The sequence below is a fragment of the Cottoperca gobio genome, chromosome 14, assembly GCF_900634415.1.
Source record: "Cottoperca gobio chromosome 14, fCotGob3.1, whole genome shotgun sequence".
NCBI lineage: Eukaryota > Metazoa > Chordata > Actinopteri > Perciformes > Bovichtidae > Cottoperca > Cottoperca gobio.
The window spans coordinates 9,405,560-9,430,293 of record NC_041368.1 but is presented as its reverse complement, the minus strand read 5'-3'; the positions used below and the strand labels follow the sequence as shown (position 1 = coordinate 9,430,293).

The 24,734-nt window shown below is 39.5% G+C and overlaps 3 protein-coding genes across 11 annotated transcripts in view; 1 reads left to right on the top strand and 2 right to left on the bottom strand.

The window, feature by feature from the left end:
* Nucleotides 1–453: 453 nt before the first annotated feature.
* Nucleotides 454–23,634, top strand: stk36 (serine/threonine kinase 36 (fused homolog, Drosophila)). 3 transcript variants are annotated; one of them, XM_029448189.1, is made up of 21 exons: nt 454–755; nt 848–988; nt 1,776–1,853; nt 1,946–2,076; nt 2,156–2,345; nt 3,309–3,402; nt 3,507–3,694; nt 3,783–3,952; nt 4,033–4,129; nt 4,922–5,053; nt 5,140–5,316; nt 5,408–5,499; nt 5,649–5,712; nt 5,824–5,934; nt 6,030–6,104; nt 6,192–6,306; nt 6,387–6,513; nt 6,619–6,799; nt 7,009–7,935; nt 8,299–8,394; nt 23,388–23,634. In XM_029448189.1, the coding sequence occupies exons 1-21, from the start codon at nt 672–674 to the stop codon at nt 23,451–23,453; spliced, it is 3,336 nt and encodes a 1,111-aa protein (XP_029304049.1). In that variant the 5' UTR covers nt 454–671; the 3' UTR covers nt 23,454–23,634. The 3 variants fall into 3 exon arrangements, with proteins under 3 accessions (XP_029304049.1, XP_029304046.1, XP_029304048.1); XM_029448186.1 differs by having other exon boundaries at nt 455–755; nt 2,156–2,405; nt 23,388–23,633; XM_029448188.1 differs by lacking the exon at nt 23,388–23,634 and having other exon boundaries at nt 456–755; nt 2,156–2,405; nt 8,299–8,676.
* atf5a (activating transcription factor 5a) lies at nt 9,455–14,307 on the bottom strand. The gene is made up of 4 exons (XM_029448191.1): nt 14,156–14,307; nt 12,992–13,240; nt 11,522–12,707; nt 9,455–11,441 (listed from the first exon to the last, which is right to left on the bottom strand). Exons 2-4 carry the CDS (start codon nt 13,131–13,133, stop codon nt 11,255–11,257), a joined length of 1,515 nt encoding a protein of 504 aa, XP_029304051.1. The 5' UTR covers nt 13,134–13,240; nt 14,156–14,307; the 3' UTR covers nt 9,455–11,254.
* Nucleotides 20,774–24,734, bottom strand: part of phldb1a (pleckstrin homology-like domain, family B, member 1a) — a 31,994-nt gene continuing 28,033 nt past the window's right edge. For 6 of the 7 annotated variants that reach the window (XM_029448182.1, XM_029448181.1, XM_029448179.1 and 3 more), the window contains 2 exons: nt 22,242–22,327; nt 20,774–21,724 (listed from right to left, as the gene is read on the bottom strand). In XM_029448182.1, coding sequence (XP_029304042.1) covers nt 21,584–21,724; nt 22,242–22,327 — 227 coding nt within the window. In that variant the 3' untranslated portion in view covers nt 20,774–21,583. The remainder of the gene's footprint in view (nt 21,725–22,241; nt 22,328–24,734) is intronic. The other variant, XM_029448180.1, reaches the window with a different exon arrangement.

Genomic DNA, 24,734 nt, shown 5'->3' with positions numbered 1-24,734 from the left:
ACCAAAGCTTTTCTTCTATTATGGATCATCCAGGGCCGGCTATTTATTGGCATGAGTGTAAAAAATACAGTATTGTTAAAGCGTGAAGAAATATTGAGAGAAAAAGAAAAAGGAAATGGTACAATTCATAAAATCCAAAAGAAAATCAGCTAGCCGCCTGTTTGTTGTCCCTTCTTAGCTCGTTGCCATGAACGCAACAGTGGTTGCTAGGCTAAGGACCCCTGCTTGCCTGTTGTCCACAGAAGAGCCAGTTTTGACTTTTGTATTTCCATTAAAATAATGATTAAAATAACGGGTTTTTTAATCAAATTAAACGCTAATAAAATGGTATGCATATAACTATAGAGTAAATATTTGTGGCAAGTTAAACTTAACTGTATGTTGTTACTTTTGTGAAACGGCAGTTAGACTTGCTCTACAGCGTTTACATTTCTGTTGTCACACAAAAAGTAGTGGCACTCAAAAGTAAACTGTGACGCTCGAAGTCAACGTTAGCATCTACACCTGGCTGCTAGCTAGAACTTGTGACTTGAAAAGTTCAAAGTTTGGGATAAAAGTAGGGTTTGCTTGTAGGGAATGAAACAGCCACGCGCCTATTGCCCTAACGGATAATTTACCGATATTCAGTTGCTGCCCATTGTAACGTTAGCCTCCTGCCGTTCACCGTCGACATGAACTCGTATCATGTTTTGGAGCTGGTTGGAGAGGGCTCATTTGGTCGAGTTTACAAGGGAAGGAAAATATTTACTGGCCAGGTAAGTATCTTTTGTTTGAATGGTTTGATAGCTGTGTGACTGGTTTGTTTAGCCATGCTTCTTCACCGTCTTTGCATCCGTTTCCATTGTAGGTGGTGGCTCTGAAGTTTATGCCTAAAGTGGGTCGTTCTGAAAAGGAGCTTCGGAGTCTCAAAAGAGAGATTGAGATCATGAGGGGTCTTCAACATCCGAATATTGTCCAACTCTTTGACAACTTTGAGACTGAAACTGAGGTACATTCACTATAATCTTCTGTTCCAGAATGCAATCACAAAAGATTATTGGATCTACTAAACTAATTATCTTTACATCTGAGTTTATAATGCCATGGCCATAATGCAGGGATACTACTTGCTTCAATAATATGCATCACATAAAATACATTTAAAAGGCCCATAACTCCTCTTTCTTTATTTTCAAATTAACTAATAACTTAATTTATTAGGTAAATTAATTTAGCACAAGGATTGACACTGGGTCGATATAACCGCAACATCAGATATTTTACTGCCTTTAATAGCTGCACATGCATGTTAGTGCTGGTAAACTGCTTTGAAAGAGTTAATACAACAATAAACATAACCGCTACTTCTTCCATCATTACTCAAATGTTGGAATGATTCATAAACATAATCGTGTGCTATCAGGTACAGAATAAATAGCATATTTAAGCTATTTAAGTGAGAAATTCACATTTATGGGATCAGAATTATCATCATTTCTGTGTGACCTTTGCTCTTTTCGGCTAATAGTTGTCTTCCTGGAATTACCCTGGACCTCTGTTTTGGTATCCTCCCCTGATATATTTTAATAAACAAGCTCTATTAGTCTATTTTGATGCTTTTATTTATGCACTTTATTTACATTAGAGGTACAACAAAACAGATTGTGAATCAATTAATTTTCATTGTGAATTAGAAAATCGTCAGCAGGCCACCTGGCACCCTAGCGCAGGCCAGATTTGGGGGGAGTAAATTTCATGTTTTATCACTGTCTTAATCCCTCATATGTTTTTAACAGGTTGTGGTTGTAACTGAGTATGCGGAGGGTCAGTTGTTCCAGATTCTTGAGGATGATGGGAATTTACCAGAGAGCCAGGTTTGCATTTTCAGTGCACAGAGTTATGCCAGACAACAGATTTATCATGGTTTCTCATCATCAACATGTGCTCATTCTTCCCTTCTTCCCAGGTCCGTGAGATCGCCTGCCAGCTGGTCTCCGCTCTGTATTATTTACACTCCCATCGCATTCTTCATCGTGACATGAAACCACAAAATATTCTCTTGAACAAAAGTGGGGTGGTGAAACTGTGTGACTTTGGGTAGGTATATGTTTTTTTAAAGTAGCTGTCTTAATTATTTTCACAAAGATAAATTACATGTGATGAAATTATGCTGTAGGTTTGCCAGGGCCATGAGCGTCTCCACCTTGGTGCTGACTTCTATCAAGGGGACGCCGCTGTACATGTCTCCTGAGCTGGTGGAGGAGAAGCCATATGACCACACTGCTGATCTCTGGTCTCTGGGCTGCATCCTGTATGAACTCCACACGGGGGCGCCTCCGTTCTACACAAACTCCATCTTCCACCTGGTACATCTTATAATGAGAGACCCAGTCAAATGGCCAGACACTATGAGCGACACCTGCACGGTACAGTACAACTGCAGCCTGGTGGTGCTGTATCATATTTGTGACAAAGTCAACATCTGCACCGTATAAATATGTGATTTCAAATAAGGCAAGCTGATTGTACAGTGAAAACTGAAAGCCTTATCTTTTCAAATGCTCAGCCAGGTGGTCTGTGCTTAGGCGCAGGACCATAAGAAATACTTTTTCATTTTGACCAGACACCAAAAACAAATTACTTTAAATTCTTTCTCAGCTTCAAAGTATAATATGTGACATTTCTGCATTAAAATGTCTAAAAATGATTCGACCTATGTTATATATTTTGTTAAGTTGTGTTCTTACATTATCCCAAATGTTTTTGCACACATCCCCTTTTGCGCATGCGTTTTTTATTCAATTTAAACCACATTTTTACGATACACTTTTTAGATCTTGGTCATTTTTAACTATACTATTTTTACCTGTTTTACTCATCGTGTCAGTTTGTTTTGAAGAAGAGGAGACCTGCGGATAATTTGGCTCTCTGTGAAAACTTCCTGAACAATGATCAACAAAGGAAGCCTAACTGTGATCAGCCGAAGACAACAACTCCCACGCCACCAACCTCATTCTCTGGTTTTTGTTTTGGTTGAGAGACCCCTAGTGGCAGAAAATTACTTCTTGTGTGTTTAAAATTAGACAAATGTATCATTTTTGTTTCTTTTTTCTTGTCAGTGATTTGCCACTGTCAGCTCCAGAAGAGAAGCTGAACTTAAGGGGACTCAACACTCACGTTTTAGTCAAACATTCTGAAGAAATGTAGCACGTATCATCAGTAATAGCTACAGGCCTGCTTAAGGGGAGACAAGGCCTTTGGTTTTTTAATGTTTGACAAACAGAATATATTACCTTAATCACAGTTCTTGTCTGATATTTCCCTTACAGAGTTTCCTGAAAGGTTTGTTAACCAAAGACCCTCAGAAGCGGTTGTCATGGCCAGACCTCCTGCACCATCCCTTTGTTGCTGATGATGTTTTAGGTGATGCTTAAAAATGTCCAAATATGCAGGACACGGGTCTGTTTTTGAGCTTATTCTGATTTCTGATTTTAACGTTTTTTTCCCCTCTTGATGTGTTGGCTCAGTGCTGTCAGACACAGGTGTGTTCAGCCCTCTGACAGTCACACCCAGCCCAGACATGCTGGCGCTGAAACTTCAGCAAGTGGCGGCAAAGACGGTACCGACTCCTGGAGGGAGCAGATTAGTGCGAAAGGTCAGGGAACAGACGGACAACGGTAACAGAGGGAAATCGCCAGGCAGTGACGGTGTAAAAGTGAGACCCAAATGGATTTTTCATTCTTAAATTAGACGCATGAGAATTCATGGAGGCGTTTTAAGCTGTTGTGTGTGTATGTTAACAGAAAAAGAAGGATGGATTGGGGAATGAAAGGGCTAACTCTGGGACGGCAGCAGCATCCCCGAGAGCCAAACCGCCCAGTGATGTCACTGTTAACTCGGATCACTCGGTCACAACAGCTGCCAATCAAAGCCTTAACCCAAAGAATCAAGTCTGCGTGAGACCAAAGCACAGGTGTCTATGGAATTAAAAACACAATACACTACCAAACAGACTGAGCTATGTGTTCACGGTTATGGGCATTCTCTCTGCAGGGGTCAGATCAGCAGGGACTATGAACAGGAGTTCCCCTCTGTAGAGGTCGGGCCGGGACTAGTGCAGAGATGCAATGTGGACACACTGCACATGCAGGTCAGTGCCGGCTGCGTTGTCTAGTGATAATACAAGACATTCTTCAGTTAAAAAATGTGTATTTTTGCATACTATAGAGCAGTAGTGGAAGAAGTATTCAGATCCTTGTAAATACAAATACCACACTTTGAAAATACTCCATTACAAGTGAAAGTCCTGTATTGAAAATAATACTTAAATACAAGTACATAAGTATTATCAACAAAGTGTACTTAAGTATCAAAAGTAAAATGGCTCATAATGCGGAAAAATGACCCCTTCTAGTGTTTTACTATTATATATTGTATTATTATTGCTGATGCATTTATGAGTAATTAGTGTGTTTCTGTTATAGTTGGTCGAGGTGGAGCTGATTTGAACAATTGTATATGCTGTTGGGTAATTTAATATATTTGAAATGACATAATGGACTTTTAAAACATGATGCATTGTTATCATGTTATATATTTTCATCATGTGTTTCATATGTAAAATATTAGGCTGCAAAGTAACTAGTAACTCAAGTGATCAGACGCATGTAGTGGAGTAAAAAGCACAATATTTACCTCTTAGATGTAGTGAAGTGGATGTATAATGAAGCAGAATAGGGAAATAATCAAGTAAAGTAGAAGTAACTCAAAACTTTGCTTAAGAACAGTACTTGAGTAAATGTACTTTGTTACATTCCACCACTGATATAGAGTATATTACTATGCTCTTCCAGTCGCCAACCTGCCCTGGTGATGAAGATACTGTTTGCTGTCTTTAAAGGAAAATGTTTCCTACATTATCAATCATTTCTTGTTCTTTCAGGATGATGACCGTGAGGAGTATTGGGAGAAACTGGCCCACGAATCAGATCCAAGCAGGCAGCAGAGAGAAATATTAAACTACAGTGCCATTATTCCTCAACTTAAATCCAAGATCTTGACATTTCAAGCTCAGGTAATTAGGTAACATTTTCAATAACACATAAGTTGACTCTAACTCGGAACAATTTAGCCTTTAGTCTCTTTGTTTTGTTTGGTCAGCTAACAGGCGGCGTTGTTAAAGAAGAATGGCGCATGCACCTACCGCTGAGGGTCTTACGTAACCTGATTGTGACCTCTGACCTGGAGAAGTCTTACCACATCGGTCAGGAAGTTGGACTACCTCATGTCCTCTTTGACCTAGTCCATGATGCTGTTGGAAACTCAAACTTCATCAAGGTTAATGCTCAGTCATGGAACCAAATTCAACAATGCCTTTATTCCTGCAACAGAATTTCTGACTTGTTTTATAAATGTTTCTTCTTCTCAGCAACCATGGAGCGTGCCAGCACTTGGAGAAATGATTGTTGTGCTCATGATCTACCAGGAGAAGCATTGTGACTGGGTGGACGAAGAGCATAGGTTTGAGTATTCTTTTTCTTCACTGAAGCTGATTTTGTTCATTTAAAAACATTAATAATAATATTAATAAAAGAATGTTGTATGTATGAAAGTGAGTAACTAACATACATGACAGTCATGGCAGCTCATCGCCTGTTCTCTTACTGTAGACTGGAAGAGATCACCAAGCCTTTCATCACAATTCTCAGTCAACCAAACCTCATTCCTTTGGCAGTAAGTATTAAAGTCGGTATGTGTATATAGAGAGTGACTCTGGCCCTTCACTCCGGCTTATAGAGCTCGTCATCTGTGAGACACTGTTGTCTGTTGTTATCTCTTCTTTAGCCTCTGGCCGCCTCTGTTTTGTCTCTGTTAATACACCATGATGTTGATGTCAGAGTTGATATGGACAGCCTATCCTCCTTGCTGAAAAACCTGCTTTTGGACTCGTATGAGGTATTTGATCTGTAAGGAATAATTTGGAAATAATTAGACAGTTTTTGATGAACGTTTTTATAGTGATCCACTATTGTTTTCTTTGGCTTTTTCAGCCCCAACTTTCTCTTCCTTCTGGATGGGGGCTCTGTGATGGCCTCATGTCTTTACTCCTGCACACGCTCACTGAGGTTAGACGGTAACTACAATGTGATAAAAACAATTTGATAAACCTGCATTTTCTTCCTCTGAGCTTTGCCTGTATTTATATTTAACAGCATGCAAATGGCTATGGACCTTCATGTTTAGATCCAGTAATGTTTCTGGATCTATGGAAAAAGATTGGCACTTCACTGGCAAGGACACCAGACGCAGACTTCTGTTCGGCAAATGGTAAATATGTCTTATAGGGCCCACCTTATTTTAGAACAATTTTATTCTTTATTTACTTTTTAATTTTCTTTTTACATCAGGGCTGCATTCCTTTCTGTCTACGGCGCTGTTTGTCTTCACCAAGGTTCCATACTCGTGCATTCCTCTGTTTTCTGAACGTGAATCAAAATGTGTACACACTCTTGGCCGGCTGCTGGGCACTGACTGGTTGGTGTTCAGATTTCTTAACGTACCGTTTAATTTGTACCACCAATGTTAGCGTAGCGCTGCTACTACGCCTGGTCTAACAATAACATATTTTATACCCTGCAGTCTACATTTGTTTGCTGAAGGCGATCCTGGGAGACTTGAGGTGGATCTGAGTCACGGCAGCCTGTCCGTGTTGAGCTGCCACTTGTTGTGCTTTCCGTTTGCCCTGGACACGCCTTCACACGCCATGGCCACGATTTTACAGTTGTATGACAGTTGTGGTATTGTTTCAAGCCTCCTGCAGGTGAGGGCCTTCACATGCTCCAATAAAGACCTCACTGACAAACATAATTCTCTGATGCAACACAGGATAACACTTGCAGTAGGCTCACATCAGACACACACCACTCTACATCTTAATGTCTTTGGTGAGAGCATTGTGTTGTTTGTTGTCGGCTGTTTGATCTGTGACGAGTTGTCTGGGTGATTTTGTTTTTCGTGCTTTTTTGGCAGGTAATTCAAACTCTTCCTCCTCCGCTATTAGAGCTGCCTCTCTCCCTGCTGAGCCGTTTGCTCCTCTGTGACCCCGAGCGCTCTGTTTCCCGCCTCGGAAAAGCGGCTTGTGGTTTTTTTGCGCCACCCAGAAACAGCCAGCTCGATTCCTCCAAACAGCAGACGCCTCTGTACAGAACTGCCAGCTCTCTGCTCCATGACTTGCTGCAGCTTGATGTGCTGTGGGATTCTGCTGTGGAACTCTTAACTCTGTTGTCCCAAGTGGCCCCTCGGCCCACTCGCCTTCAGCTTCACCTGGAAGCCTCAGCGCTGCACCAGGCGCTGGCTCACTCCTATGACCAGATCAGGGCTGCCACATGCAGACTTTTGGGTAATGTGGATCCATTCAGGCCTCCTGCACTGCACACCCTGCAACCTGACATTTTCAAAAGCATGATAGACTGTCTTCAAGATTCTTGCATGCCTGTCCGGCGGATGGCTTGCAAGGCAGTGGGGAACTGGTTGGGATATATTGTGGCAGACTTTAAAATAGGTAGGTCCAATGGAAAGGACAGTGACACTACAGGGTGGGGCAAAGGGATGGAACAAAATAAACACAAGTTTTCACACAGTGAGGCAGCTGGATATTTGGGTACTATAGTAGAACAGGGACTGGACGATGAGGAGGGGCGCAGGTGGATGGAGGAAGCCAGGAGTACGGCGGCCGTGTTGCCGTCTCTCATCGCTGACCCCGATGCCCTCACGCGTCGGCACTGTTGTGCAGCCCTGGGAAACCTGGTAAAGGTTGACGGCACCCTATCCTTGTTGTTGGAGGAAAACATGTCCAGCTTACTTCTGAGAGCCGCGTGCATGGATTCCCAAAATGCAGTGAGAAAAGCTGCCATAGCAACCCTGTGCCTGTACAGCGAGCAGGACGCAATACGTCAGGTAATGAAATGAGCAGGTTACAGGAGGGCAGATGTCGACATTACAACAAGTCTGTTTTTGTTTTCAAAATTTGGTTAGAAGGAACCGTTTGGAATTTTAACATGTACAAGAGTTTGTTTAGTTTGTTTATGGAAGAGAATAATTCACTTTTTTATTTTAATTATCGGTGTTATTGCCTTGCGCTCATTCATTCCTTTGTAAAAATAATAATAATTGTTTATTGGTCATAGTTCATTGCATAGTCTTTCATAGGATATACATTTGTGCATGTTTACACACATACACATATTTTCAAGTTAGTCATTTTCTGTTGCAACTTTTTAAATTTGAAATGTATTCAATTTCTTTTGCATTCATTTGAAGGTCCTGAGATCCCTCGATGCCAGTAAGAAACTTCTTCAGGCTTCACAACATGCACCTCCACAATGTGACTATCATCAGCTCATCAGACGGCTGGAAGTGAGTCCAGTTCTCTAGGAATGATGGCAGATTTATAAGCCACGTGTACATAAGTGATCTCCTTCCTCACTTTACAATACTTATTCCTCCTGTCTTAAGCAGTGTCTTAGAGAATTAAAGAAAGTAGTAATATCACATTTATTATTTTTCTAAAGTGTGTCTTTTTTCTAATTTAAAGATTAAGTGGTGGAAATAAAAAGTAACTTTCCTTTAATGGAGATCTTTGTTAGCAGAGCTGAAATCGTGGCTGTGTGTTTTAAATAAAACAAAAGTTTGTTTCTATGTGATTGCTGTTAAAGTTTTCTAAGAAAAAAATTAGATAATCGAAATTCCACAGAGATGACGGATTTTCTTTTTCATTAGCGAAGAGATCATTTTTACTTTTCGTACTCTCCAGTAATAATAACTAGTAGTCGTTATAAGAGCAACAAACTGCAGAGGTAATACACGTTTGCATTAGAAATGCTTCTCTGCTGTCACAGCAGCGCAGGTTGCAGATTGTATACATTTTGGTTGTTTTCAGGTACCGCACTTCATTGATATTTAGGGGTCGTGTTTACTTATCCGAATTTAGGGTTTCTTTTTGTGTACTTGAATTTGAGCTATAGGCTATAATTGACTTGATTTATTGAACTGTCGGGCCGCTGCCAACAGCATTTTTCGGAGGGTCGGGACGTTTAGTTATTTGTTCATTTCTTTTTAAATTGTCATTTTTTTTGCGTGATAACGACTAAACACAAAGCGCCTACTTATTACTATTAATAATATTAATAAATATTATAAAAGGTGTCATTCCTCGCTGTATCATTACGTGTATGAATGGGCCGCGGGCTCGGATCAAACAGCAGCGCGTGTCGGCGTCCATCAGGCCCTACAGGTTTGGACCTTTCTGTGCCAAATACAAAGATTTATTACGTTCAAAAAGGCACGACGTTGTTATTTTTTTAAGGTAAATTAGACGGCAGATTGTAATTTCTAATTATTGTACCAGTCAGTGCAACTAAAAATAATTCCCAGTCAATTTCCCAAATCGGAGAGAAAACCTCTGAAAAACACAACGGACTGGGTTGATGACACACTTTATTTATTTTTTAAAGGAAAACAAAAAAACTTGACGCCACACAAAGGACATGTGCATATATGATTAAATGAACATGAAAGTAATGTGCTGTCACATATTTTTGGTTTTAACAATCGCAGTTGATAGTACACCGCAGGAATGTGAGATGAATTTCTTGTTACACATAAATGTCCAAAGGTCAGCGTTCATGTAGCCATGATTGTTTGAAAATAAATATGCATAGAAAAAATCTATCCCCGGTATAGGCAGTAACAGTAGTGGTTATTTGCTTAGCAACAATCAAATTGGAAAATTATTTACACAGTATCCTCTTACACCCAAGCTAACACTGCAAAAGCCTTTACAAATAACCTAATGAGATTTTTTTCAGTTAACTTTCTACAAAGAAAAGGCTAACACACTTCACTCTCTGAACATACAAAAGTTGTTACAAATTAGTGCAGATCAGCCAGAGGCCTATAAAATGTATTGCCTTAGCAAGCTCTTTAGAGGAAGAATCCCCGACTTATTTCTGAAATCCTACATTTCCTACTCCGTTTATGGAAAAACATGCAGAGGGAGGCTGCTAAAACTCCACTAGTTAAAATATTTGTACATAAGGATATCCTTTTCCTTTTTTTTTTCTTTTTTTTTCTTCGTGAAAACCTATAGCAGTGAAATCTTTAGCATGTAAAATGAAGGAAAGAAGTCTGGTGCCATGAATCTTCCACTGGCATCGGTAGGACTGGAGGACAAATTGCATATCCTGAGCTGCAAAACAGATTGTAATATTTGCAATATGCAATAGATGACACAACTGCCACAAACACACACAAAAAGTCAGTTTCCACCTTCAAAACAGTATAAATGATAAATTATATTTTGATCACATCATTTATAATTTGGACATTATTCATTTCTGGAAAAAATCGGTGATATGTTAAAATAAAAGTAATGCAAATATCAGGAAAAAAAACAACCAATAAAGTAGACAAAATAATGTTTCCAACAAAGCAGGGTAAAATGTTTGACATTCAGTAAAAGAAAACAGGAACTAAATACTCAAAACATCAAATTCCATTTTACAAATGAATATGTTGGGCTGCAGAAACTGAAGTCTATCAAACGCATTGTCCAATAAAATTGTAACAATATTAAATTGATGAAATTATTTTTTGCTCTTCTGTACATCAGCCGTTCTTTCCGCCATTGTAAAAGTCAATGCATCTTCAAGAGCAATTCTAATATTTTAAAATATTCATAATAGTTGAAATAACATTTGCTGTTCAAGAGAGGCGAGAAATTATTATAGAAAAGTATTTGGTTTGAAAGATGTATTCAAAATGAAGTGATGCAGTTTCACATGTTGACACCCACAACATATTTGACAACTTCAACTAGTGAAAAGGATGGTACAGTAATTGAAAAAAAAAACATGAAGTTCTATTGCTGACATCAATTCCAATGTAAGGCTGTTAAAAATGATTAAACCTGCATAATGAATAACATTACTTCTTCAGAAATAAGCGTATTTCAATTAGTGGATCCACGCAGTGCGAGATCTATTAAAAATGATTGTCATTTAAAGCATTGCAATGCCACAGTGCAGGCTCGAGTGATTAGAGTGCGAAAGCAATGGAAGCATTGGATAGTGTTGATTTCAAATGTAAAAAAAAAAAATCACATTAGCAAAGCATGCATTTAAAAATAAACATTCAATTCTGAACAATGTTAAAGACACAAAAAGCGCCACATTCTCCCTGTTATGCCCTCTTTAAATTTACTTGCAAGAGCTTGGCGTTACGCTGTTGTGTCCTGCTTCAGCCTTTGGCTGCGGGCCTTGTAAACTTCAATCAGCAGATCTTTGACATACTGGATTTCACGTTCTACCGACTCTGCCTTGTCCCGGAGCTCCCGGTTCCTGCCTTCAAGGCAATGCAACTGTCCCTCCAAAGAATCTAGCTCCGCCCTTTTTCGCTGGCGATATCTGCGTTAAGCAAAACATAGAGTAAATGCAGATCTTCACCTGTGAAAGTTATATTTTGCCAAGCAGAAACGAAAACTTACCTGTGAGCGGCAGTTTTGTTCTGATCTCTCTTCTTCTGTTTGCGCTCGCCGCCTTCACCTGGAATGAGGTCGTCTTCGTCGTATGTTAAAGCACAGTGGTCTTCCTTCAGTCTGCATGCTTGTCGGTGCCCTGAAGACTCCAAGTTCAAACTCTCCCTAGCCATTAAAAGACACTCTGGGCCCTGATTCTCCAGGAAATTACAGTGTAAATCATGTTGCGCTATCTGTAGACTCTCTGATTTCACCTGTTCGGTGATGTTGCCTAAGTAGCTATGAAAGGCCTCAGACTGCGGTGTTGCTGGAAGATAACAACCTTCGCTGCTCTCTGTTTTCCAAGAGCATGTGGCTTTTGTCACCTCCACACTATTCTTGATACTATTCAGCACCTCGTTGTTAGCAGTGCCTCCGCTGACTTCCCTCATGCTATACATCAGCAGATCCTCTTTCTTGTGCGGGACATCAAGCGATCCACCACAGCCAAATCCAACTACTTTTCCGCCACCTATGACATCTTGGCTGAAACAGCAATTTTTGTCGTCTTTTGGTAGAACGGCACATCTTCTGACCTCGACTGCACTACCCAGACAGTAGCTTTTCCCTACCAGCTGCTCGTCCTCTACACAGTCGTAGTTACCTGTGAGGGTTACGGCTGAGTTACCTGAGTTGTTTCCTTTGGAACTCAACAAACTGTTATCGTAGCCCTCATTGAACCTCGCACCATCAGGAACTCTTTTCCTAACACACCCAGTGGGGCGACTGCAGCTGTACGGGGCGTGTCTTGGAATTTTGGATCGCCCAATGGGCCCGCCACAGATGCTCAGCAGGTCCAGTTCACCGGTTGCCAGGGTAACAAGGAGTGGGCTGGATTCCGATTGGTTGGATGTCGAGTATGATGCATATGGCAGCTGACTGAACTGCTGAGGACCCGCCGGCAGTGGACCCCTGTCGCATTTTCCCAGCCTCGGTCCTTTCTCTGGCAGTGGTTCAGACAGGAAGTAGTCCTCTAGTTGGGCAAGTTCCTCTTGCAGCAGAGAGGTCATGACCTCCAAGTCAGAGGGCACCTGAATATCATTCTGAAGGGGTGAAGGGGGAAGGGAGGCATTGGTGGAGGAGGGAGGGGAAGGAGGGTTTGGGAGGTACGAGGAGAAATCCACTTCTTCCGTCATCCAGTCAGTCAGACCATCACCTATTGAGGAGAGGAAAAAAGTGCAATCGTTTTAAGATAAATAGCAACGTTCAAGAAAATCTTATAAAAATAGCAGTCACCCAACATTGCATGTTTTCTAAAGGCATAATAAGATCGACAATAGTAAATGTAAAGAAAGATTTTTTCAAAATATAGTTGTAGCATATCAACGCATGAGGCGTAGCTAGTTTTTAACTTACTGTTCGAGAAGGACGAATGTGCTGCAGTGCCGAGCCCACCTGAAACGGGGAAAAATATAAAAAAGCGTACTCGCTGCAACTCACCAATTAAGTGCTGACTCTCCTCTGACACCTCCCCCCTGCACCCCTGTGATTGGCTGTGGTTAGCCTGTGGGTGAGAGAGAGCGAGGGGGTCTGCCGGGCAGACACGAAGAGTCTTCCAAACAGGAGCTGATGTTGCCATCATATTGTCTGTTGGTGCTTTGAATCAGTCCAAGTCCAAGCATATGCTGAGAGCAAGCGGGGTCTGACAGATGGGCCACAGAGAGCAGGGCTGGGTGTGCATAATGAAACCTGGAGGGTAAACAGAGACATGGATCAGAGACATGCTGCTAAAAAGATGCAACTTATTCGACAGGGAATCAGGAATATCACTTTTGCCGCCCTCAGCAAGTTTCTCAACATCACTCAAGTCTGTTGACGGAGGGGTTACAATGAAGAAATCACCTGCTGTTCATCATGTAAGAATCATTGGGTTTGGAGCAAAAAGGATTATTAGAAATTAGCTCTCCAAAACATTGACATTTAGACTAAATGTCAATTGTTCAAAATAGAATTTTCAAACACTTTCAAAAACCAACCCTCAGAATTGACAGGCAGTGATACACAAGTGAGAGCTGGGTCCTTTGAGCTTTGAACTCCCTAAAAAGCAAAATGCACTTGATGTTCTCAAAACACGTGGGACCTAGTGACGCTGCCCAACTGGCGTCAAGAAGCACTAGAGCAGTAGGTTAACTCTCTTGAGAGAGAGACATCCTGATCATTAAATTGGATTAATGCAGATTCCCAATCCCATCTTCCTTTTTTAAATAATCACCTCTGTTTGGACACTTAAGCAGTTTAGGTGACAATAATGTGTTATCTAAATGGAAACCTGGTAAGATGTGCCACTGAAAGTGACAGTGATCTGCTACTGTATCTCCAGGATGGAGGCTATACATTTACATGAAAGTATTTGATATTAACCTGGCCATGCGGTGTTAACAAAGCAACGCAAAACAGACTAAACCCTAGAAGCAACGCCATTAAAGAAGCATTAAATATGTAGGCAAACAGTCTATATGAAGATAGGAGAAATGTGTAAAGCAGAAAAAACAGACAAAGTAGGGACCACTCCGTAGCTGTAACCACTTGAGACACACCAATACAACAACACTAAAACAAACTTGACACAGCTGTATGGATAGCGAGTAGAGACAGTTGACTTACTCCATTCTTGCAGAAAAAAAGGTAGAGCACTTGGGGGTGCGTTGCTAAAGCAAAGCACGATTTCTTCACGGGTCCAACAACTTCACGAGTTCAAAGAGCCATTTTTTAGCTCGGAATATCCGCAAAAAAGGACGAGTTGTTGCTTTGTTGTGGTCGACCTGTAAACTGAGGAGCTGCTTAATTGTGAGAAAGCATCAGTTCATTCACACCTAGCAACCAACTGCGTCACCAGGACAAACCGTGCTGCTGAGGGTAGATCCCTCCGCCCCCACCCTCCGCGTCTCACCGAAGGACGTCCCACAAACTCATCGCTAGGCTAAAAATACAGTTACTCGTTGCTTGATGGTTGTTTCAAAAGTAATACCATCTCTTAATTTAGTACGTGAAGATAACTTGTATTATTGTTATAATACAACCACAAAAATGGCGCTTTCAAATTTGTTTTGAGTAAAAAGGAAACATCTGAAAAAAGTAAACAGAAGGGCAACAATGTAACACAAAAGTACCGTGTGCAGTAGTTAACTGTCCATAGGAAACATGTTTTGCTCTAGTTGTACCCCTTAAAACCTCAAGGAATTAGCGTTTAGTCACAGAACAAACACTCATTCAGGGTCAATAATTTAATGAAACTGAAATTTAGTAGTGAAAGGTCAATAACAAGTGGTTTCGACTCAATATAGTGTTTATATCGCAATGGCAATACAAAAAGTAATCACATTAAGTAACGCGTTACACTTTGTAATTGTTTTCCTATAACTCGTTGTTGCTATAGAGACAGCCGGGGAAATACGGGCAGTGCCTTTAGTGTCTGAGCTCGACGGCGTAGCCTGCTCCTTTATATGACCGTCCATAACCTGCTGATAGGCTTGATTTACGTGAACACGACTCTCTCACACACACACACACACACACACACACACACACACACACCAATACAGTTCCGTGTACTTTATGTGGCATGGTATTGTTTTGAAGGGGGACTATTTGATTCACAACACACTTTGTTGTTCAGTTAGAAGTCTGTTGCATCGCCGTTGCATCAGTGGTCCATGCTCAGAGCGATTGGCTGCGCGTGCTCTGACTGCCCTTCTGTCATTGGTTGGATTCGGCTACATGTGAAATTTGATTGGTCGGTGGTAGGCAAGGCAAAGCATCACTGTGTTGTTATCTTTTGTTTCTGCAGTGCAGACTGTGCACATGGTTCAGGTAAACAAACCGGGCGTGGATATAAGTGCTGCAGCTTTTAAAGCTGAGAAAAGCTTTTTGTGGTACAGTTTTACCAAACTGCTTGTGGTAATCAAGTCTGTCTGACTGATTATACAGTTGAGCAAACTAAATGAGAATGTATGTCATTTATTAATACACTTAAAATATGCTCTATAATAGGAATCTATGTTGTCATTATCATGTCGTTATTATTTAGCAATTACTCTATTGTAAATATGTCAAATAATTTGCTAATCAGTAGCTGTCAGTTCATATCAACTTCACCTTCACATTGTTTGATGAAATGACACCGAGTTAGTGAATAATGACTGATAACTTATTCACCTTTTGTTGTTGAATGTTATCATAATGTACTTTGAGAATCTATTTCCGTGGCTAATTTAGTGAGACACAGCTGGCAGAAGCAAATTGATTTACTAGTAATGACTGTCAATTTTAATTATGTGAGCATGTGAGAAATATAGCTTTGTTTTTCTCCTTTCAGCAAATCCCGAAGCTGAGTGAATGTGCTGTTCTCCTGTTGCTATAGTAATAGCGGACACTGCCCCCTATTTTAGACTTGTTTTCTGGTTGCTGTTGCCATGGGATTTGCATCTCTCTCTCTCTGTCTCTCTCTCTTTCTGTCTCTCTTTCCCTCTCTCTCTCACGCTCTCTGTCTCTCTGTCTGTCTCTCTCCCCCTCCATACCTGCTGTTTTCCTTCCACCTCACCTCTGTTTCTGCACCCCTCCTTGTTCCACTATTCCTCCATCTGATTTGCTGAGTTGCATCTCTGCGACAATATCATTTTGTCATAACCAATTGGCTTATTTGCAGTTCTGCTGAATTAGCATAATGAAGGGACAGCAGTGTCTAGCCTCTAATAGATTAGTCCACTGAGCAGCATGTCTGTGTATTGAGTAAAAGTTGGAAAGCATTTCACTTAAATTATCCAGAATGGCTACAGAGGAGTGGTTTCCACACAAAGGGGAAGTGTCTCATTTTGAATAGACTTTTAAACTACAGAAACTCTGTATCTATAGATTATATTGTACATGAGTAGCAGGCCATGTGTAGGACTCTGAAGTTCATCTGTGTTAATCTGAGTCATTCAAAGGGACAGCCCTGTTACAGAGGGGCTATTCAGCAAAATGCCCGCCGTGTGGTTGCTATCATATGAGTGGAGCTTTGAGAGATTTGTAGAAGGGCAACCTGATGCAATCTAGATAAATGTGGTTGTAATGGAGACTAGATTGAGATAGTAGGAGCTGGTGAAGTTAGAGGGTCTCCCAGGAAATCGCTGACTGCTCTCTCTGTCTGTATTAATTGGTCCACTGAGTGCCTCCTGTTTGCGCATCACGAGAGAAATCCAAGGTGATGCTCATGACAGAACTGCTGCATTTACCTTCGTCATTAATTAGAAAAAGATGTCAAATGTGTTACAAATACCTTCTAATTCTTCTTCTTGCTTTTGATAATCCAATGGGCTCAGTATTTTTAGAGCAAAATATGGACTCGTAAAATATTCCAGATTGTTGAAACTCAACTAAATTTAACTAAAGAATCAAAGGAAAGCCCGTAAACTTAGGATCAAATTGGACTTGAGATATATATTATTATTTTCTACAGCGAGACGCGACTGTCCATCAATTGATGCCCAAATTCATTGTCTGAATATTGTGTATGAGGCGGGAAGTCAGGGAAAAGTTGATGCTGCATGCCAAGTGCACGTATGGCACGTTAGTAAGGGTTACACCATCATTTCATCATCATCTCTCTCAGAATTTATTGTCCTCAACTTTTGGCCGCTTTGAACATACGATGAAAACATGGAATTCAGTTACGACTTGTGAATGGGCGTCTCTCAGGGGGGATTTGTGGATGTTTTTATGTTATGTTCTGCCTACAAATCACTTCCATTTCTTTGGCACGAAAACAGTTAAAGTCTGGAGAGAAAAAAAAAGTGACAAGTGTGATATAATTTTCATTCACGAATAGTATCTAGGCTTTGACAGATGTGAACCAGTCAGTCACAGGGTTATGTTTACCTACTATTCCTCAAGGACTTTGTGGTAAATTAGAGGTGTTATTTAAAGGACTACAGCATCTGTTTTGTCTTCCTTTGGGATGTCACAGCTTTTGGAAGATCACTCCTAACTAGCTCTAACATCTAAATGCATCTTAAAAGCACACAAAGCTCAGCTTAAACTGACCTGGCATAAAAACAATTAAACCCCATATTGTAAAATGTAACTTCAATAACAGCAGGTTGATAGATTGCTATGTATTGTGGATGTATAAGAAGTATGGGAGGAAAAAACTTGACAATAACAGCAGAATAACCCAGATAAAATAATAATCGAGGATCGCAGATTTTGACTCAACCTTACTGTTTCGTGCATCACTTGTGTTCTGCAAAATTTTAGCTCTTTAAGCAAACAAGTCCCAAATGATTCCTCAGTGTCATTCACAGCACTCAGGCTGTGTCATGCTGCCCTGCAGAGCCATTTAAACCCCACAGGCTCAGCGTCTATCGCCTTTCAGCTTCACACAGCCGATATTCATTCTGGCCATAATGTGCTTCTTGCTCATAACACTTATACCGCTCACTCCTCAGAGCTTCACTTAACTGACACTACTTTATTTTTAGACTTACAATGACAGTGAACTTTAAATATGTTAAGTCTGGCAATTTAAAAGTGCTGGCTTTACTGTATGATTTCTTTTTTTTATTCCTCATCAGTTAGTTTTCACATTGCATTTTAATCATGTGATGTTTTTGTATTAAGTCTACTATAAATCTAATTCTTACATCACTGAACTTCTTGAGGGTAAAGGTCAAGACCCGAACAATTAACAACATTAAGATAAAACAATAACCAATGCTTTGCTTCACTAAGGAAGTGTGTTTATTTGTTAGGGAAGCACAATGATATCGGCATGTCAGCGGTATCGGTAGATAAAGGCTTTACAATGAATTATCCGCATCTGAAAATGAAAATTTCCTCCGATATGTTACATGAAAATAAGTATGGCATGTTTTTTTAAATTTAACCTCAGTTGAAGTAATTTACTTAATTTTTCCCCAGTGAATGTGTGCATTTTTAAAAGCGTTGTATTTAATGTCTGTATCTGTATCTGTACCAGTGGGCCCTCACAATAACTGTAGCCATAATAATATGTTAATTCCACTTCACGCTTCTTGCAATTGGGTGGAAAAAATATGGGCATTTATCAGAACTGGCATCATCAATCAGCTTAAAGTAAATGGAAGATTTCAACATATCAAATATCGGCAAAATTCCAATATATATCCCTAATATGTACACTTTGAAAAACAATTTATGATCTAAAATGTGTGTGGCCAGAAGTAGGACTGAACGCATACAGTATGATACAAGTTTTCACACTGCAATGATATTGGAAAGCATTTCACTTCCATGGCTACTAGTGACTTAAATCAAAGATATATATATACCCCACACTGGGGTGCAGTTGTGGTATTCACAATCTATGTTTTTGTTGGCCTCATTAGGTCAGCGCTGGGGCTTCTGCTCATTCTCCCCTCTGGATATTTTTCAGATATCATTGTTGTGCTTGCCATGAAATCCGAAAACATGTTTCTTTTGTAATTTAATGATTTGTACATCGTGTACCCTATTTGGAATGCACGACTGTCATTTTACGTTGACTTCAAAGAGAGTGAAGATGATTTGTTCAAAGCGGTAAACATTAACTGAGGAACTTTCACAGCTGTATCAGATGCATTTAGTGAACGCTTCTTTCATCTGCTCTGAGTTTGTGTGTGTGTGTGTGTGTGTGTGTGTGTGTGTGTTCGGGGTTGGGCAGGATATTTTTCTCTTTAATCTCCTAAATTACTCTGAACTCACATGTGGATATGAAAACTTATAAATTACAAACATCTGCGCTGAAATTTTGTGAAGTATGTGGAAGTCTCTGACAGGTGATGCTACGAGCTTGCCCTCGCAGCCGAGAGATATCTCCGTTTCATCAGAATCTTTGAGGTTGTTTTCAGACTAGGTTAAGATCTCCCATTTACATTGACAAAATTATGCTAGACCGGTGCTAATTCACAGCTTGGCTATCTTACTTGTGCTATAAAGGCCTGGGGGAAAGGCCAGTCCGCGAGTGAGAAAATGAGGGGAAATCACCCATGGCTCATTAATATTTCACCAACAATAAGGCTAGGTGTCACTCATGCTCATCACCACGGTAATGAGCTCACACTGCCCTCTTAAAGATCTGTTTATTATTCAGCCGGGCGCGCCAGAGACTCAAAGATACTAAAAGCACAATGTGTGAAAATCTCTCCCAAGGTCAGTGAAATGGTGCGAACGCTGTCAATGAAGCTTTAACACAGATATACTCTTCTCTAGTATCGGAGTTTTAAGAAGGAACCTTTCTTCGTACGGAACTGTTCATTTGAATAAATATCACTAAATATAACCGTTTTTCACTTCTAACCAGGGATATTAAAAATTTAAATTTCATGTGCTGAATCTAATTGGTACCTGTCAGGGGCAAGGTGTGTTTCTGTGATTACCTGCATGTCTGTTAAATATTCAACTGATTCCCTGCAATAAATTAATCACACAGCCATGTCATATATTATCATGTATCCGCACATGCACTGCTCTATCACTGATTTGAACCAAGAGCACAAGAAAAGAGATACGCTGTGTGAATATATTTTCATACAAGAACTTGTTGAAGGGGGGAGGATTTTTTTATTTATTTCAAATTTCTCGACGTTGAATCATGCATGTTAAGTTGCATGTAATTTCACTTCATGTTTTTTTATTTTATGAGGTCTACCTAGTGTAGGGCGAGCCACATAATTAATTACACTGTGCCAGAAATACACACATGGAATATGATTTCAAAACTTCCAGAGCAACTTCTGTAGATAATCAGAGTTAACGAGGCAATTAACTAATTAAAGCACCTGACTGTTCTTATGTAAATAGAGAAGCTGCGGAGTCTTAAATGAGAGCACACCTATTGTGTGCTCTCATTTAAATAAAATGTGAACGCTAGGGCATCATTAGGGCGTCTGAGAGTATTTAAAGAAAGATGGTAATTAATGACTTGTTTGCGAGAATCACTAATTAAGGAACAAGAAGTGGTTTGTAACTGAATGTCCTCAGTTTAACCACTTTGTCAGCAACAAACTAGTTCAGACAAAACAAACAGATGCATCATATATATTTATTTATTACACGTACACGGTAGTTTTACAATATAATTATAGGACTATTTATGATTTTTTTTAAATGCTAATAGAATGTTTCCTTTGCCATATATATATATATATATATATATATATATATATATATATATATATATATATATATATATATGTATATATATATATATATATGTATGTATATATATATATATATATATATATGTATGTATGTATGTATATATATGTATATGTATGTATGTATGTATGTATGTATATATATATTTATGTGTAAAATACAGACAGATTAATGCTGTGTTATATGCCTGAATAAAACAATATATAGTGATATTAACATTTATATTGTATTTGACAAAACATTACATCAAGTATTTGGCACCAAGTAATGTTTAATCAAATAAGTAACATATGACTTTTTAAAAATATTTGCTTATAACATTTGTTGAACTTTTAGAGTTCTGAAGTATCAAGATATTTTGTTTTCACCTGAGTAAAGTTAACAAACTCAAGAGAAAAAGTACAAATGTATCAAAAAGGGGGGGGGGGGGGGGAAGGCATCGGTTAGAGTGATAACACTGCATGCATAGATCGGAGGTGAAAAACGTTGAGCTTATATGTAGTAAGAAACCTCAGAAATGATACTGTAATTATTAACATTGCATTTTGGTAGCAGAATGTGATCTAATTGAGAGTTCCCTTCATAGATCCATTGGCAGGTTGCTCAAATTATATTCCATCTCATAGCGGCTGAAAGATATATATATACAACTCATACATGATATCAAACGCACCTCTGTCATCATTAAGCCCTCATTTGTTCAAAGGCATCAGGCTTTTTATGAGAGCCCCATCTATTCAAATGTCCATCCGTTACACGGCATCAGGCCAAATGTCTCGCACTTAGGCTCCGGCAGGCAGCAGCTCAGGTTGGCTTACAGGTGTCTGTGTTGCTCGCTCAGTCCCCCGTCATCCTCCAAATCTGTCACCCAGTGGTCCCTCAGCTCATGAACTGCGTGTATCCCTCAGCGCCCGTTACTATGACATCCATCCAGATCCTCATGGCCTCCGGGGACGGGGCCACCATGTAGTAGAGGCGGTCATGGGTTTTCACACAGAAGGTCAAAGACGGGTTGGGGCTCTGGAAGATCACACAGAGAGGGGGGAGACTCTTTAGACTGCAAGCCGCAACCTGTTGCATATACTAACAGTTCAAATGTGTTGGTTTCAGCCTTTTTTTAAAGACTAACTTTCTGCACATTTGCAAGTTAAGAAGACAAATTCATTAAAATTAAGAAGAGAAAACTACTTAATCTAGTCTAATATGGCATCTAAAAATAGTTCCCAATTGAAAACATTCCCATTTTCATGAATAACAGACATCCAATTTGTTTATAAGTATTTAATTGCTGCTCACAAACGGCTTCAGTCAAAATGAACATAAATTGTGAGTGACTGTAAGGTAGCTTTATTTTGAAATCTACCATTTTAATACAAAAGAAAACAACATTCTTTTACATGTTAAAATAATGTTTATTATGGGGAAATGTAAGAGAATCATTAGCATGGATTGAATTGAATTGATACATTTAATAAACATCTGTGCAAAACAGATGAAGTTCTGAATAATAAGTAAAGGAAAAAAGAGTGTCCGTTACCTTGGTGGCACTGCGCAGGTGATCGTAATAAACCTCTTCAATCGCCTGAAAGTAAATGAGCCCTTTCAGCTTGGTCTCATGCTTGTCTGAGAGGAGAAAAAGAAAAAAAAAACATATTAAGATACATTACGCCTTGTACTGATGCAAGACCTCTGACAGCCCAAGCAGTAGACAGTACAATCAGCCTGTGAGGATACATTTCATATTTGTCTATGGTCAAATAATATTAGACAGTCTTATTTTAAATAAATGTTTCATACAAACCTGTCGAGAATTATAGTCGATAAATAATATATCATGTTTACAATATACTATCTCAAAACATTTGGCCTTTCCAATGACATTTTAGCCATTTTACTATTTTATTATTTATTATTTAACCGTAACAAAGTGAAATGACAAAACAAGCTGCACATTTTCTTATGCCCCTGAAATATACGTTTAGAAATAAATGTTTACGAAAAATAATTTAAAAAACGGGCACAAAAAGATATTTTGTCAAACAGTGCACACAGAAAATGCAAAGCCCTTTTGTTTTGTTTCATGACTGAAGTGTGAGTCCCAAGTAAAAGCAGTTCAATCCGATTACTTATCCAAGATAAGACTGAAGAAAATGTGTGATTTGCCATAACTCTGCTTGAGCACATTTTGCAATGAATATGAATGAGGTATATTGATTGTTTGATGTGACTTAATTAGATTACTTTAAAGAGGACATTTGTATCGTTTTGTCTTTTTTTTAATCTTGTTAGTTTCCATAAAATATCAAACCCTGCCATTAAAGTAGTTTGTAAGTAAGTATGGAGAATTCAGACACACAATCAGCTGTAAAGCAGAAAGGTGTTCATTCTTTTTCCCAGCAACACATAATCCATGAATAGGTATGAGCAGCACGTTAAAGTTAATTAAAAGTGCAAGTCTATTTCCAGCTATGCCTGAAGTCTTTACCAACCTATTAATCTGACTTGTTTTCTTCAGTCGTACTTTCCGGATTTTTTTTTTTTATCATTTTCCCTGCCGGGGAGGTTCACGACTTGAGATCTTTTTGTATATCTTAAAAGAAATGCTTCTCTTTTGTATAACATTTCCCTTAAAGCAGGTCAGACCTTCTGTCCAGTCCTTTTGATTGCTGTTCTCTATTCACAGAATATCTTGGAGCCTTTTAATGTCACTCCATGCAGAGGTGTTTGGTTGAGGGAAACCTGCGGTTGAAGCACATCGGACGCAGTCGTTGGACTGATGGGTTTCTCTAGTTTGGGGCTAAACTGTAGGCACTTAAGTTTTCTCACGTTTCAATTTTCTTCAAATAAAATTGGTTCAAAGAGTTTCTGAATTTCACTCTTGTTCAAATAAACATCTTTTTGTGCCTTCCATGCACACTGGAGCGCTCGGCTATAGGAAACAAACATCCAGTAACAATTAAAAGCAATCTTTTGAAATACGTCTGACACTTTCTCTTGCTTTCCCTTTTCCGTAAATCAAAACTGCTTAGTAATGAGATAAATGTTTTTGAAATGTGAGTTTCGTTTTATTAGTCACGAACAAGCCAGGAGCTAGCCTCCTCCCCAAGAAAAACACATCTAGAGAAAGTATTGCATCTTATTTCATCACCATCATCACCATCATCTTCGTCAGGAGTAAGGGGGTGAAAAGGCTAGGTGGGTGAGTGGAGAGAGAGAGAGGGGAGCAAAGAGAACAGAGGCGACAGTAGTGAAAATATACTTGGATTGTCTTTTTGAACTTGATTGTAAAATAATGTTTCAAAAACACGCTCATGAATTATTCAGAAAACTAACTGTTCTCGTTTCAAATTCAGGGGACAGTCTGATAGACGTGAATTACAAACAGACTTAACACACACGAGCGAGGCGGGAAATTCCACTTAGTGCAGCTTTAATTAGTGTTTGGTTCCAGATGAATAAACGCCGGTTGGGACAGAAGTCGGGTTTTATTGAAAAAGAGAGCGAAGTGTACTTTTTTCAGAAGAGTCTCGGCACTGCTGTCGGCTGAACTGAATAAATCAGAGCCAGGCCTGGTGCACGGCAACTTTTCAACATAAAGTTCTAAGTTTATGAATTCTACATGTGAGTGGATTCTTATGTGAGCAAATTGGTTTGACCACTTTAATCTTTCTGTAAACGATGCCCGAGACTTGAATGGGACAAGCCAAGCAGAACATGGATCCTGTTATGGAGAATCCAAAAAGGTTCACAGTAATGCTATTACTCCTGTTGGTGCAGAGGGCATTGAGTAGTAGTTAACAAATGGCTGTAACTTTTATGCCTGAAAGGCTTAAGTTGCTCTTAAAGTGTTATTTGCAGATTTTAATGGACTTTGATTGACAGTCTAACATCATGCGTGTGATGAGTCTCTTGAGGGTAGAAAGAATAGATGGTCCTCTAAACAAACTGCTAAAGATATCCAGGTTTGAATGAGGAAATAGAAAACAAACCCTTTTTAATAAACATCTTTCTTATTTGTAGCTATCGATGG